The following is a 14,208-nucleotide window of genomic DNA, read 5'->3' as shown; positions in this document are numbered from 1 at the left end:
TCTGCATCTATTGACATAATTTTGTGCTTTCTGTCTTTAGTTCTGTTTATGTGATGATCACATTTTTAATTCATCTGTGATTTTTGTTTTTTCTTTTTTTTTTTTTTTTTTTTTTGAGACGGAGTCTCGCTCTGTTGCCCAGGCTGGAGTGCAGTGGCGCCATCTCAGCTCACTGCAACCTCTGCCTCTAGGTTCCTGCCTCAGCCTCCCAAGCAGCTGGATTATAGGTGCCAGCTACCACTCCTGGCTAATTATTGTATTTTTAGTAGAGATGGGGTTTAACCATGGTGGCCAGGCTGGTCTTGAACTCCTGACCTCAGGTGATCACCTGCCTCATCCTCCCAAAGTGCTGGGATTACAGGCGTGAGCCACCACACCCCACCTCACGTATGTTGAATTAGCCTTGCATCCCCAAAATAAACCCTACTTGATCATAATCGGTTAGGTTTTTGGTGTCCTGCTCAATTTGGTTTGCCAATATTTTGTTGATAATTTTTTTTTTTTAAGATTTTACTCCTGCAATTCTTGATCTTTTGTATAGTTTTTCATGTCAAAATCTTCCATTCAGAAATGATTTTGGTTATTTCTTGTCTTCTGCTAGCTAAGGGGTTGATTTGCTCTTGCTTCTCTTAGTCTTTTATTTATGATGTCAGGTTGTTAAGCTGAAGTCTGACTTTTCAATATAAGCATTTAATGCTATAAATTTTTCTCCGAACACTGCCTTAACTGTGTTGCAAAAATTCAGGTATGTTGTATCTTTGTTCTCATTTTTTTTTTTTTTTTTTTGAGACGGGGTCTCGCTCTGTCGCCCAGGCTGGAGTGCAGTGGCCAGATCTCAGCTCACTGCAAGCTCCGCCTCCCGGGTTCCCGCCATTCTCCTGCCTCAGCCTCCCGAGTAGCTGGGACCACAGGCGCCGCCACCTCGCCCGGCTAATTTTTTGTGTTTTTAGTAGAGACGGGGTTTCGCCGTGTTAGCCAGGATGGTCTCGATCTCCTGACCTCGTGATCCGCCCGTCTCGGCCTCCCAAAGTGCTGGGATTACAGGCTTGAGCCACCACGCCCGGCCTTTGTTCTTTTTTTTTTTTTCAAAGAACTTCTTGGTTCTTGCCTTAATTTCATTATTTACCCAAAAGTAATTCAAGTGCAGGTTGTTTAATTTCCATGTAATTGTATGATTCAAGTGATTTTCTTTGTATTGAATTACATTTTTATCAAGCTGTGGCCTCTGTGTGTGGTTCTAGAGTATGTGCCATGTAATGAGAAGACTATACTATGTTGTTTTTAGATGGAGAGAGCTGTAGAAGTCTATTAGGACTGTTTAGTCACGTGTTGAGTTTAGGTCTTAATATCTTTGTTAATTTTCTGCCTCAATAATGTGTCTGTTAGTGCCCGTGGGTGTTGTAGACTCCCACTATTATTGTGTATCTCTGACAACTTGATTTATTTATGTGCACCCATCAATTTATTATAGCACCTTTCTCTCTTCTGCTTTTTTACCATAAACATTCTTTCAGGTTCACAATTCAGATGTCCAAGAGTTCAAGAACATGTCCAGTGACCTGGTTGTTTTAGGAGAAAATGTAAATTAAAAATAAGAGGCTTTATTCACATACATGAAAGTAAGGGAGGATATTTTGTTCATCTGTTTTATTAAAGCATTTAGACTGTATGTAGATATTTTTCTCTGCTTTTTTGAAATATATGTAAATTACGTTAACAGCTAAATAAACCTTTTGTCATTCTTTTTGACTCAGGATTGTCTTTATTTGTAACTTGAGATTCATTGCTTTGTTTTTGCTTTGGCAAAGGTTTATTTTTTAAATTTTCGGTTAAAAGTACACATAGATTTGTTCAGAGTAAAGCTCATTTTAGGAGCACATGAAAGTTGGACACAAAGGTAGAATTAAATTTAGCAATACAGAATGATAAATACTAAAAGATACATAAGTTCTTTTGACAGAAACTTGATTATCCAAGGTAATTATTTGCATGCTGAAGTACTTACAATGCAAAAGGAAGGGTGGGGTGCGGTGGCTCACTTCTGTAATCCCAGCGCTTTGGGAGGCCAAGGTGGGCAGATCATTTGAGGTCAGGAGTTCAAGAACAGCTTGACCAACATGGTAAGATCCTGACTTTACAAAAAATACAAAAACAAAAAAAAAACAAAACCGTCAGCCAGGCATGGTGGTGCATGCCTGTAGTTCCAGCTACTTAGGAGGCTGAGGCAGAAGAATAGCTTGAACCTGGGAGGCAGAGGTTGCAGTAAGTGCAGATCTCACCACTGCACTCCAGCCTGGGCAATAGAGCAATACTCTATCTCAAAATAATAATAATAATTAATTAATTAATAAAAATAAATGCAGACTCAGTCACATATTGCTGCTTTCTGTTTTCTCTGTAAACTTTAAAAAGCCGCTGGGCACGGTGGCTCATGCCTGTAATCCCAGCACTTTGGGAGGCCAAGGCGGGTGGATCACCTGAGATCAGGAGTTCGAGATGAGCCTGACCAATATGGTGAAATCCCATCTCTACTAAATACAAAAAATTAGCCAGGCATGGTGATGCATACCTGTAGTCCCAGCTACTTGGGAGGCTGAGGCTGGAGAATTGCTTGAACCCAGGAGGCAGAGGTTGCAGTGAGCCAAGATTGCACCATTGCACTCCAGCCTGGGCAGCAAGAGCAAAACTCTGTCTAAAAAAACAAAACAAAACAAAACAAAAAACTTTAAAAAGCCAACAAAGATTATGATGCTTTAGGATGGAGATTGGTTGTTTTCATTTGTTCCAGAAGTAATTGTGTTGTGACAAGAGTGCCAAGTGTAGGAGACTCTGTACTGCGCCTGCTTCTCTAACTAATGCTAATGATGAGCCTAGGGGGGGTCAGCCTTGACAGGGGACTTATTTAAAACACCCTCTCATGGACCCTTTCCATACCTGCAGAATCACATTACATAGAGTGAGACCAACATTACCAAGTGATTTATAAGCTCATTAAATAAAGCTTGAGAGGCAATGCTTAGTTAATGTGCAGGTTTATTACATAGGTGTATGTGTGCCATGGTGGTTTTCTGCACGCATTGACCCTTCTAGGTGCCCTCCCCTTGCCCCCGACTTCACAACAGGCCCTGGTGTGTGTTATTCCCCTCCCTGTACCCATGTGTTCTCATTGTTCAACTACCACTTATGAGTGAGAACATGTAGTTTTTGGTTTTCTATTCCTGTGTTAGTTTGCTGAGGATGATGACTTCCAGCTTAATCCATGTTCCTACAAAAGACATGATCTCATTTCTTTGTATGGCTGCACAGTATTCCATGGTGTGTATGTACCACATTTTATTTGTCAAGTCTGTCATTGATGGGCATTTGGGTTGGTTCCATGTCTTTCCCATTGTAAATCGTGCTGCAATAAAAATTCGTGTGCAAGTGGGTAGCCAGGTTTCCGAGAGTGCAGGGAGGTCGGCGGGTCAGGGCAGCCTGGGGCCCAACGCCATGTCCCGAAACTTGCGCACCGCGCTCATTTTCGGCAGCTTCATCTCCCTGATCGGCGCGGCCTTCTATCCCATCTACTTCCGACCCCTAATGAGACTGGAAGACTACAGGAGGGAGCAAGCCATAAATCGGGCTGGAATTGTTCAAGAGGATGTGCAGCCACCAGGGTTAAAAGTGTGGTCTGATCCATTTGGCAGGAAATGAGAAGGCTGTCACCAGCTCTGATTAAGAAAGGAGATTTCTTCATGCTTTCAATTCTGCATGGGGTACAGTCAGTCACCTCATCGGAGAATGATGGCTGGAGAAGAAAACTCCGTAATACCATAAATAAGAGTGTTTGTAATAAAAGACTGTGCACAAGGATTAATATTTCCCTTCTTAAGTATCAAAAGAACTCTGGAACAAATTATACCATTAGGAAGGTTTTCGTGATTCAGTTGATTTTCCAAAAATGAAGCTATCTCACCCAGCTGGGTTTGGAGCAATCTGCTTATTATTCTGTCGTTACCACTTACTCAAGCGAGCTGTGATATGAATACAAGCAACCAGTGGGCTCGGGAAGGTCCGGGTCTATTTTGCCGTCTTCCAGATAAGAGATTTCAGTAAAAAACTGCCATGCTGAGCTGCCTTATAGAGCTCTTTGAAAATGTTCAAGTTGATAAAGCTCTTTGAGGACAAGGTACTTCGTGCACCTCATGCTGAAGACTGCACCATGTTGGAAAATAAATATGAAGCAAGTCAAACTAGATGCATACACTTGTGTAGAAATCAATAATCAATTAATAGAAGTGAAAAACATTAAAATGATTTTAAAAAAAATTCGTGTGTATGTGTCTTTATAGTAGAATGATTTGTATTTCTTTTGAGTATATTCCCAGTAATGGGATTGCTGGGTCAAATGGTATTTCTGGTTCTAGATCCTTGAGGAATCACCACACTGTCTTCCACGATGGTTGAACTAATATACATTCTCACCAACAGTGTAAAAGCGTTCCTATTTCTCCACAGCCTCACCAGCATCTATTGTTTCTTTTTAATAATCACCATTCTGACTGGTGTGAGATGGTATCTTATTGTGGTTTTGATTTATATTTCATCTAATGATGTTGAGCAGCTTTTCATATATTTGTTGGCCACATAAATTGCCTTCTTCTGAGAAGTGTGTGTTCATCTTTTGCCGCCCCCCCCCCTTTTTTTTTGTGAGATAGAGTCTCACTCTGTCTCCCAGGCCGGAGTGCAGTGGTATGATCTCTGCTCACTGCAACCTCTACCTCCTGGGTTCAAGCCATTCTCCTGCCTCAGTCTATCGAGTAGCTGGGACTACAGACGTCCACTATCATGCCCAGCTAATTTTTGTATTTTTAGTAGATGCGGGGTTTCACCATATTGGCCAGGCTGGTCTCGAACTCCTGGCCTCAAATGAGCTACCCATCTCAGCCTCTGAAACTGGTGGGATGACAGGCATGAGCCACCACGCCCAGCTTTTGCTCGGTTTTTGATGGATTTTTTTTTTTTTTGTAAATGTTTTAAAGTTTCTTGTAAATTCTGGATATTAGACCTTTGTCAGATGGGTAGATTGCAAACATTTTCTCCCATTCTGTAGGTTGCCTGTTCACTCTGATGATAGTTTCTTTTTCGGTGTAGAGGCTCTTTAGTTTAATTAGGTCTTATTCTTCAATTTTGGCGTCTGTTGCAGTTGCTTTTGGCATTTTCATCACGAAGTCTTTGCCCATGCCTATGTCCCGAATGGTATTGCCTAGGTTTTCTTCTAGGGTTTTTATGGTTTTGGGTTTTACATTTAAGTCTTTAATCCATCTTGAGTAAATTTTTGTATAAGATGTAAGGAAGAGGTCCAGTTTCAGTTTTCTCCATATGGCTAGCCAGTTTTCTCAGGACCATTTATTGAACAGAAAATCCTTTCCCCATTGCTTGTTTTTGTCAGGTTTGTTGAATATCAGATGGTTGTAGATGTGTGGTGTTACTTCTGAGGGCTCTTTTCTGTTCCATTGGTGCAGTACCATTTGGAGCAGTACCATGTTGTTTTGCTTACTGTAGTCTTGTAGTATAGCTTGAAATCAGGTAGTGTGATGCTGCCATCTTTGTTCTTTTTGCTTAAGATTGCCTTGGCTATATGTGTTCTTTTTTGGTTCCATATGCAATTTAAAGTTTTTTGTTGTTTTATTTTCCTAATTCTGTGAAGAATGTCAATGGTAGTTTGGGAATAACATTGAGTCCATAAATTACTTTGGGCAGTATGGCCATTTTCATGATGTTGATTCCTTCTATCCATAAGGATGGGATGTTTTTCCATTTGATTGTGTGCTCTTACTTCCTTGAGCAGTGGTTTGTAGTTCTCCTTGAAGAGGTCCTTCACATTCTTTGTTAGCTATATTTTAGATATTTTATTCTTTTGTAGCAGTTGTGATGTTTATTATGATTTGACTCTCTGACGGTCTATTGTTGGCTTATAGGAATGCCTGTGATTTTTGCACATTGATTTTGTATCCTGAGACTTTGCTGAAGTTACTTATCAGCTTAAGGAAATTTTAGGCTGAGATGATGGAATTTTCTAAATGTCATCTGCAAACAGAGACAATTTGACTTCCTCTTTTTCTATTTGAGTACTCTATTTCTTTCCCCTGCCTGATTGCCCTGGCCATAACTTCCAATACTATGTTCAATAGGAATGGTGAGAAAGGGCATCCTTGTCTTGTCATCCTTTTCAGAGAATGCTTCCAGCATTTTCTCATTCAATATATCACATTAACTGTGGTTTTGTCATAAAAGCTCTCATTATTTTGAGATATATTCCCTCAACACCTGGTTTATTGAGAGTTCTTAACATGAAAGAAAGTTGAATTTTATCAAAGGCCTTTTCTGCATCTATTGAGATAATCATGTGGTTTTTGTCTTTAGTTCTGTTTATGTCATGAATTTTGTTTATTGATTTGCATATGTTGAACCAGCCCTGCATCACAGGGGTGAAGCCAACTTGATCATGGCGGATCAGTTTTTTGTTGTTCTTGTTGTTGTTTTTTAAGACAAAGTTTCGGTCTTGTTGCCCAGTGCAGTGGCGTGATCTTGGCTCACCGCAACCTCTGCCTCCCAGGTTCAAGTGATTCTCTTGCCTCAGCCTCTCGAGTAGCTGGGATTACAGGCATACACCACCACGCCTGGCTAATTTTTTGTATGTTTTGTAGAGGCAGGGTTTCTCCATGTTGGTCAGGCTGGTCTTGAACTCCTGTCCTCAGGTGATCTGCCTGCCTCAACCTCCCAAAGTGGTGGGATTACCATGCCCGGCCTGGTGGATGTTTTTTGATGTGCTGCTGGATTCGGTTTGCCAGTTTTGTTTTGTTTATTTTTTATTTTTTTGAGACAGAGTCTCACTCTGTCACCCAGATTGGAGTACAGTGGCACTATCTTGGCTCACTGCAACCTCTGCCTCCCAGGTTCAAGTGATTCTTCTGCCTCAACCTCCTGAGTAGCTAGGAGTACAGGCATGAGCCACCACTCCAGCTAAATTTTGGATTTTTAGTAGAGATAGGGTTTCACCATGTTGGCCAGGCTGGTCTTGAACTCCTGACCTTGTGATCCACCCACCTTGGCCTCCCAAACTGCTGGGGTTACAGGTGTGAGCCACCATGCCCAGCCGAGAAATGAAAAACCCTCAAAAAAAAAATCAATAAATCTAGGAGCTGTTTTTTGAAAAAATTAACAAAATAGGGCCAGGCACAGTGGCTCACGCCTGTAATCCCAGCACTTTGGGAAGCCAAGGCGGGGGAATCACCTGAGGTCAAGAGATCAAAACCAACTTGGCCAACATGATGAAACCTGTCTCTACTAAACATAGAAAAATTAGCTGGTCATAGTAGCACGTGCCTGTAATCCCAGCTACTCCAGAGGCTGAGGCAGCAGAATCGCTTGAACCCAGGAGGTGGAGGTTGCAGTGAACCAAGATCCTGCCACTGCACTCCAGCCTGTGTGAAGTGCAGTGAACTCTATCTCAACTGGTTATTCTAGTTAGCAGCTCCTCTCTCTAACTTTTTATCAAGGTTCTTAGCTTCTTTGCATTCAGTTAGAATATGCTCCTTTTTAGCTCAGTGGAGTTTGTTATTACCCATCTTCTGAAGCCTACTTCTGTCAATTTGTCTATCTTATTCTCCATCCAGTTCTGCACCCTTGCTGGAGAGGCATTGCAATCATTTGGAGAAAAGGCACTCTTGCCTTTTGTGTTTTCAGTGTTTTTTTCTTTTTCCTTTTTTTTTTTTTTTTTTTGAGACGGAGTCTTGCTCTGTCGCCCAAGCTGGAGTGCAGTGGCGCAATCTTGGCTCACTGCAAGCTCCGCCTCCCTGGTTCACATAATTCTCCTGACTCAGCTTCACGAGTAGCTGGGACTACAGGTGCCTGCTACCATGCCCGGCTAATTTTTTTGTAGTTTTAGTAGAGACGGTTTCACCGTGTTAGCCAGGATGGTCTCGATCTCCTGACCTCATGATCCGCCTGCCTCGGCCTCCTAAAGTGCTGGGATTACAGGCTTGAGCCCACCGCACCTGGCTTCAGCGTTTTTTTCATTGATTCTTTCTCATCTTCATGAGTTTGTCTAGCTTCGATCTTTGAGGCTGCTGACTCTTGGATGGGGTTCTTGTGGGGACTTTTTTGTTGCTGTTGTTCATTTCTGTTTGCTTTTCTTTCAGTGGTCTGGTCCCTCTTCTGTATGGTTGCTGTGGTTTGCTGGGGGTTCACTTTAGGCCCTATTTATCTGGTTCACTCCTGCACCTGGAGATAATACTCAAGGAGGCTGGATAACAGCAAAGATGGATGCCTTCTGCTTCCTCTGGAATGTCTGACCTCAAGGAACACCAATCTGATGCCAGTAGGAACACAGCTGTATAGGGTGTCTGACAACCCCTGTTGGAGTATCTCACCCAGTTGGGTGGCACGAGGAACAGGACCCATTTAATGAAGCACTTTTATTGTCCCTTGGTGGAGGGGTATGCTTCACTGGGGTTAAACCCACTTCTCTGGGCTGCTTGGATTCCTTAGAATTAGGAGGAAAAGCTAAGTCTGCTCGTCCACAGAGACTGCGGTCACCTCTCCCCTTAGGGACTCAGGCCCAGAGAGATCAGAGTTCTGTCTCTGAGCCCCTGGCTGAAGCTGTTGGAGTTCCTGCAGGGTGGCCCCACAAAGTGAGGAGGGATGGGTCAGAGTCAGGCCTGAAGGGGTGCTGTAGCTGCAGTCTGGCACAGTCAGTGTGTTGGGCTGTGGGGGACACCTCTTGGAACCAAGCCGTCCAGCAGGGGAAAAGCTCCGCCAGGAGCTATAGAAATGGCTGCCGCCCTTCCCCTGCCCAGGGATAGCTGCCTAGTGTGTTACACAGCTATCAGTCCCAGTACTGGTTGCTGCCCCTCCCCAAGGAGCTCAAATGGCTTAGACAGCAGGCAGCCACAGCTGTGGTGCTGGTCACCCCCCGCCGGGAACTCAGCAGGCTTAAACCAATTTTAGCTGAGAGGTTATTGAGAATCTGCACAGCTCTGGGGTTGGGACCCTAGGCCCCGGTGGCATGGGTTCCCGAGTGAAATCTTTCAATCTGTGGGTTGCACAGTTCCATGGAAAAAGCATGGTTTTGTCAGCTAAGTAGGACACTCATTCACTGCCTCCCTTGGCCAGGGGATGGGGGCTCCCCTGCCCTGTGTGGCTGTCAGGTGGGTGGCTGCACCACACTCTTCTTTCTTCCTCTCCCTGGGCCATGCCAGCTGCCTAGTCAGTTCTGATGAGACAACCTGGATACCTCAGGAGCCAGTGCAGGATGCACAGGCCATTATGGTTCTTTTCGGTGGGAGCCTCTGATCACCACTGCTTCTAGTTGGCCATCTTTGCCCCGCCCCTAAAAGTTTTTTTTGTTTTTTTGTTTTTCTTTTTTTTATTTATTTTTTATTTTTTTTGAGACGGAGTCTCGATCTGCCGCCCAGGCTGGAGTGCAGTGGTCGGATCTGAGCTCACTGCAAGCTCCCCCTCCTGGGTTTAGGCCATTCTCCTGCCTCAGCCTCCCGAGTAGCTGGGACTACAGGCGCCCGCCACCTCACCCGGCTAGTTTTTTGTATTTTTTAGTAGAGACGGGGTTTCACCGTGTTAGCCAGGATGGTCTCGATCTCCTGACCTCGTGATCCACCCGTCTCGGCCTCCCAAAGCGCTGGGATTACAAGCTTGAGCCACCGCGCCCGGCAACTCTCTTATAATTTCTAAGATATATTTTGTAACAAATTTTATGCTTGCCACACTTTATGTAAGAATTCAATAAGATTCTTCTTTTACAAACAAAGAAAAACAATGCTAACTGATTTAATTCTTTCACATGTGGACAGTGTATGCCTCTCACTTTAATTAACTAATCTCAAAGTTATATTGGTAAGCAAATTCTCCACTCAAAACCATTTTTTTTAAGCACATTAAAAATACCAACTTTTGGCCAGGCGCAGTGACTCATACCTGTAATCCCAGCACTTTGGGAGGCCGAGGCGGGCAGATTACAAGTTCAGGAGTTCGAGACCAGCCTGGCCAATACGGTGAAACCCCATCTCCACTAAAAATACAAAAGTTAGCCGGGCATAGTGGTGCGTGCCTGTAAGTCCCAGCTACTTCGGAGGCTGAGGCAGTAGAATTGCTTGAACCCAGGAGGCAGAGGTTGCAGTGAGCTGAGATCATGCCACTGCACTCCAGCCTGGGTGACAGAGCGAGACTCTGTCTCAAAAAAACCAAAAACCCACCAAGTTTCTCAGCAGAACCTACAAAGTACCATGTAAAATAACATGGTAGGAAGACAAGTGAGAAAACTGTAGCTGTAACACAGAAAAAGGAGAAAAGCTGTGATACATACATCCTTGAAATGAACGTAAGACAAACAAAACTGAAGATAATTAAAAAATAAAGAAGCAGAATATGTCAGCATATTAAATTCAGCAAGAGTGAGCTTTGCATCCTGGAAATAAAAATGTCCTCTCAACATGAGGAATCAATGTAATTTCTTCTCCATTGATATTTTCCATTCTGACTTAAAGTTACAAACTAACTCCAGAAGAAATACTTACGGCTTATCACGAAGCATCTGCTACACAGCAAGCACTGCCGTATTTGCTTGCTGCATTTATACACAAAAACATCCTCTTGACTTATGGAACCCTCCCTAGTACTTATCTGAACAAATTTGCTCAGTAAATAAATAAATTAACTTATGAAAATTTTAAAAATGGAGAGGAACAATAAGTAAGTAAAAGTGAGCTTATATGGGGTTCTCCAAGTAAAAGAAACGAATGCAATCTTCTAACTAAATAAAATATAACTTAATACACTAATTGTGGGATTACATCTAAAGATCGTCTTGTGTACACTACTAAACTTCATAAAAATTATTCTTATAATCCATGACATAATGTATACTTCATAAATTATAAAACAAAAAATATATCTAAGAAAGAAGAAAAGTATGGGTCTAGCACGAGTACCAGCCAAGTAAAACCGAAGAAATTTCAAGGGGAGATTCTTAACCATAAGATGTAAGATTTTACAATAATGAATTCAATACAAACCAGAGAGTATAGATTTGCTTTCCACATTTTTGAGGTTTTTGGTTTTCTAGTAAATTAGTCACTTTATTATAATTTGTTTTGTTCTAATATTTTTTTCTGAAAATAGGTACAAACTCAGAATTACACAAACACACTTACTTCATAATTTTCTTGCACCTAAATACCTTTAGAGTGATATATGTGTATATTTAACCATATGTAAATCAAAACTAAAAGTCTATATGTATCTGTTTACAGGCATAGTGGCCACATGTTCAAAGAAAAATATGTAACACATTTTTATTTACATTCCTGTATGATTTTTATTATGACCACAAAAATGACCTTATAATAAACCACAATTTAAATGTACATTTCAAAATAATTAAAAGTGTAGATTTGGATTGCTTGTAATTCAAAGAATAAATGTTGAAGATGGTGAATCTCTCATTTACCCTGATGTGATCATTACATATTTTATCCTGGTATCAAAAATATGCCATATATGTCAGAAATATATATACACACTATGTATCCACCGAAGTTAAGAAAAATAAGTTTGTCAAGGCAAAAATATATATATATATATAGTACTACAACCCTCTTTATATTTGTAATGTTTGTCCTCAAAAGAAATACTAAGACATATATTTTCTAAAAGATATTCCGACAGTAATTGCATTTTTAATGTTTTTATTAAGTATAAACTGTGATGTTAAGATGTGATCAGATATTAATGGCTTTTCCACATTCTTTATAGGTGTACTTTTTTTTCAAGTATAAATGCTTTCCTATGTGATAAGGTGTATTGGTTAAATGTTTTGCCACATTCTTCATTAAGGAGTTTTCTCCAGTATAAATTATCTTGCAATCAAATGTGACTACCATTTAAAGGCTTTGTGACATTACTGACGTCTAGGGTTTCTTGACACTATGGTTTATGTTTAGTGAAGTTTAAGGTGTTCTCAAGAGCACTGTCATATCTTTTGGATTTGTAGTTTATCTCTAGTATGATTTGATAACTTATTAAAAACTTTGCCACATTCTTCACATTTGTAGAATTTCTCTGCAGCACAAATTATCTCACGTGTAATAAAGGTTGAAATGTTTTTAAAGCTTTTGTCATATTCTTCGTATTTATAAAATGTATCTTCTGTATGAATTATCTTATGCTTAGTAAGAGTTGAAGATCACTTAAAGACTCTGTTACATTCTTCACATTTGTAGGGTTTTTCTTCAGTATGAATTATCTTATGTGTGGAAAAGTGTGAGAAATGGTTGCAGGTTTTGCCACGTTCTTCACATTTGTAGGGCTAGTTTCCATTATGAATTATCTTATGTTCAGTAAGGTTTGAGGACCAGTTAACAGCTTTGCAACATTCTTCACGTTTGCAGGGTTTCTCTACAGTATAAATTGTTTATTAAGAATTGAAGAATGGTTATAACATTATTCATTTCACATTTGTAGGGTTTCTCTCCCATTGAATTATCTTGTTTAGTAAGAGTTGAGGACTGGCTAAAAGTGTTCCCACTTTCTTCACATTTGTAGAGTTTTTCTCCGGTATGAATTTCTTTATGTCTAGTAAAGTTTGAGAATTGATTAAAAGCACTGTCACATTCTTCACATTTATAGAGTTTGTCTTCAGTATAAACTAACTTATGTTCAGTAAGGTCTGAAAACCAGTTAAAAGCTTTGTCACATTTTTTATATTTATAGGTTTTCTCTTTAGTATTAATTATCTTAAGTTCAGTAAGGTTTAAGGACCAGTTAAAAGCTTTGCCACGTTCTTCACATTTGTATTGTTTCTCTCTAATATAAATTATCTTATATTCAGTAAGATTTGAGAACCCATTAGAAGCTTTGCCACATCCTTCACATTTGTAAAGTATCTCTCTAGTACCAATTATTTTGTGTTCAGTAAGTTCTGAGAAACACTTAAAAGTTTTGCCAAATTCTTTGCATTTGTGGCGTTCCTCTCCAGTATAAATTGAGTAAGATTTGAGAACTGGTTAAAAGTTTGGCCATTCTTCACATTTGCAGTGTTTGTCTCTAGTATGAATTATCTTATGTTCAGTAAGATTTGAGGACTGACTAAAAGCTTTGCCACATTCCTCACATTTGAAGGGTTCCTCTTCCGTATGAATTATCTTATGTTTGGTAAGATTTGAGGACCGGTTAAAAGCTTTGCCATATTATTCACGTTTGTGGAGTTTATTTTCTTTAGGAATTCTCTCAGTTTGAGTAAGAGCTGAGCAATGGTTAGAAGCTATGCCACATTTATTATATTTGTAGGGTTTTCCTCCAGTATCAATTATGTGTATTTAAGGTGTGAGGACTGGTTAAAGGCTTTTCCACATTCTTCATATTTGATGGGTTTCTCTTCAGTATGAATGGTTTTCTGTCTAGTAAGGTTTGAGGATTGGTTAAAAGTTTTGCCACATTCCACAAATACACCATGGAGTACAATGTAGCCATAAAAAAGGGTAAGTTCATGTACTTTGGACGGACATGGATGAAGCTGGAAACCATCATTCTCAGCAAACTATCATAAAAACAGAAAACTAAACCACATGTTCTCACTCATAGGTGGAAACTAAACAATGAGAACACTTTGACACAAGGCAGGGAATATCACACACTGGGGCCTGTCAGTGGGTGGGGGGCTGGGGAGGGATAGCGTTAGGAGAAATACCTAATTTAAATGACGAGTTGACGGGTGCAGCAAACCAACATGGCACATGTATACCTTTGTAACAAACCTGCACGTTGTGCACGTGTACCCTAGAACTTAAAGTATAAAAAAAAGTTTTGCCACATTATTACATTTGTAGGGTTTCTCTCCAGTATGAATTGTTTTATGTCTAGTAAGGCTTGAGGACTGGTTAAAAGTTTGCCACATTCTTCACACATGCATGGTCTTCTCTAGTATAAATTATCTTATGTGTATTAAGGTTTGTAAAATGGTTGAAAGCTCTGCCACATTATTCACATTTTTAGGGTTTCTCCCTAGTATGAATTAGCTTATGTTTAGCAAGGGTTGAAGGATGGTTAAAAGCTTTGCCACATTCTTCACATTTGTAGGGTTTCTCTCCAGTATTATTTTGTCTAGTAAGGGGTGAGGATTCCTTAAAAGCTTTGGTACTTTCACCTTTGTAG

The 14,208-nt window shown here is 40.5% G+C and overlaps 1 protein-coding gene and 1 pseudogene across 1 annotated transcript; one reads left to right on the top strand and one right to left on the bottom strand.

Annotated features, from left to right (window-relative positions):
- Nucleotides 1-12,375, bottom strand: part of LOC144337080 (zinc finger protein ENSP00000375192-like) — a 34,324-nt pseudogene extending 21,949 nt beyond the window's left edge.
- On the top strand, nt 3,429-4,216 carry LOC695588 (small integral membrane protein 20). The gene has a single exon (XM_015123460.3). The coding sequence runs from the start codon at nt 3,490-3,492 to the stop codon at nt 3,691-3,693; it is 204 nt and encodes a 67-aa protein (XP_014978946.3). The 5' UTR covers nt 3,429-3,489; the 3' UTR covers nt 3,694-4,216.
- Nucleotides 12,376-14,208: the final 1,833 nt, after the last annotated feature.

This window comes from Macaca mulatta, chromosome 19 (assembly GCF_049350105.2).
Source record: "Macaca mulatta isolate MMU2019108-1 chromosome 19, T2T-MMU8v2.0, whole genome shotgun sequence".
Classification (NCBI taxonomy): domain Eukaryota; kingdom Metazoa; phylum Chordata; class Mammalia; order Primates; family Cercopithecidae; genus Macaca; species Macaca mulatta.
This window is presented reverse-complemented; position numbering and strand designations above follow the sequence as displayed.

Coding starts and splice junctions, on each gene's coding strand:
- LOC695588 (XM_015123460.3), top strand. CDS start 3,490: ATGTCCCGAAACTTGCGCACCGCGCTCATTTTCGGCAGCTTCATCTCC.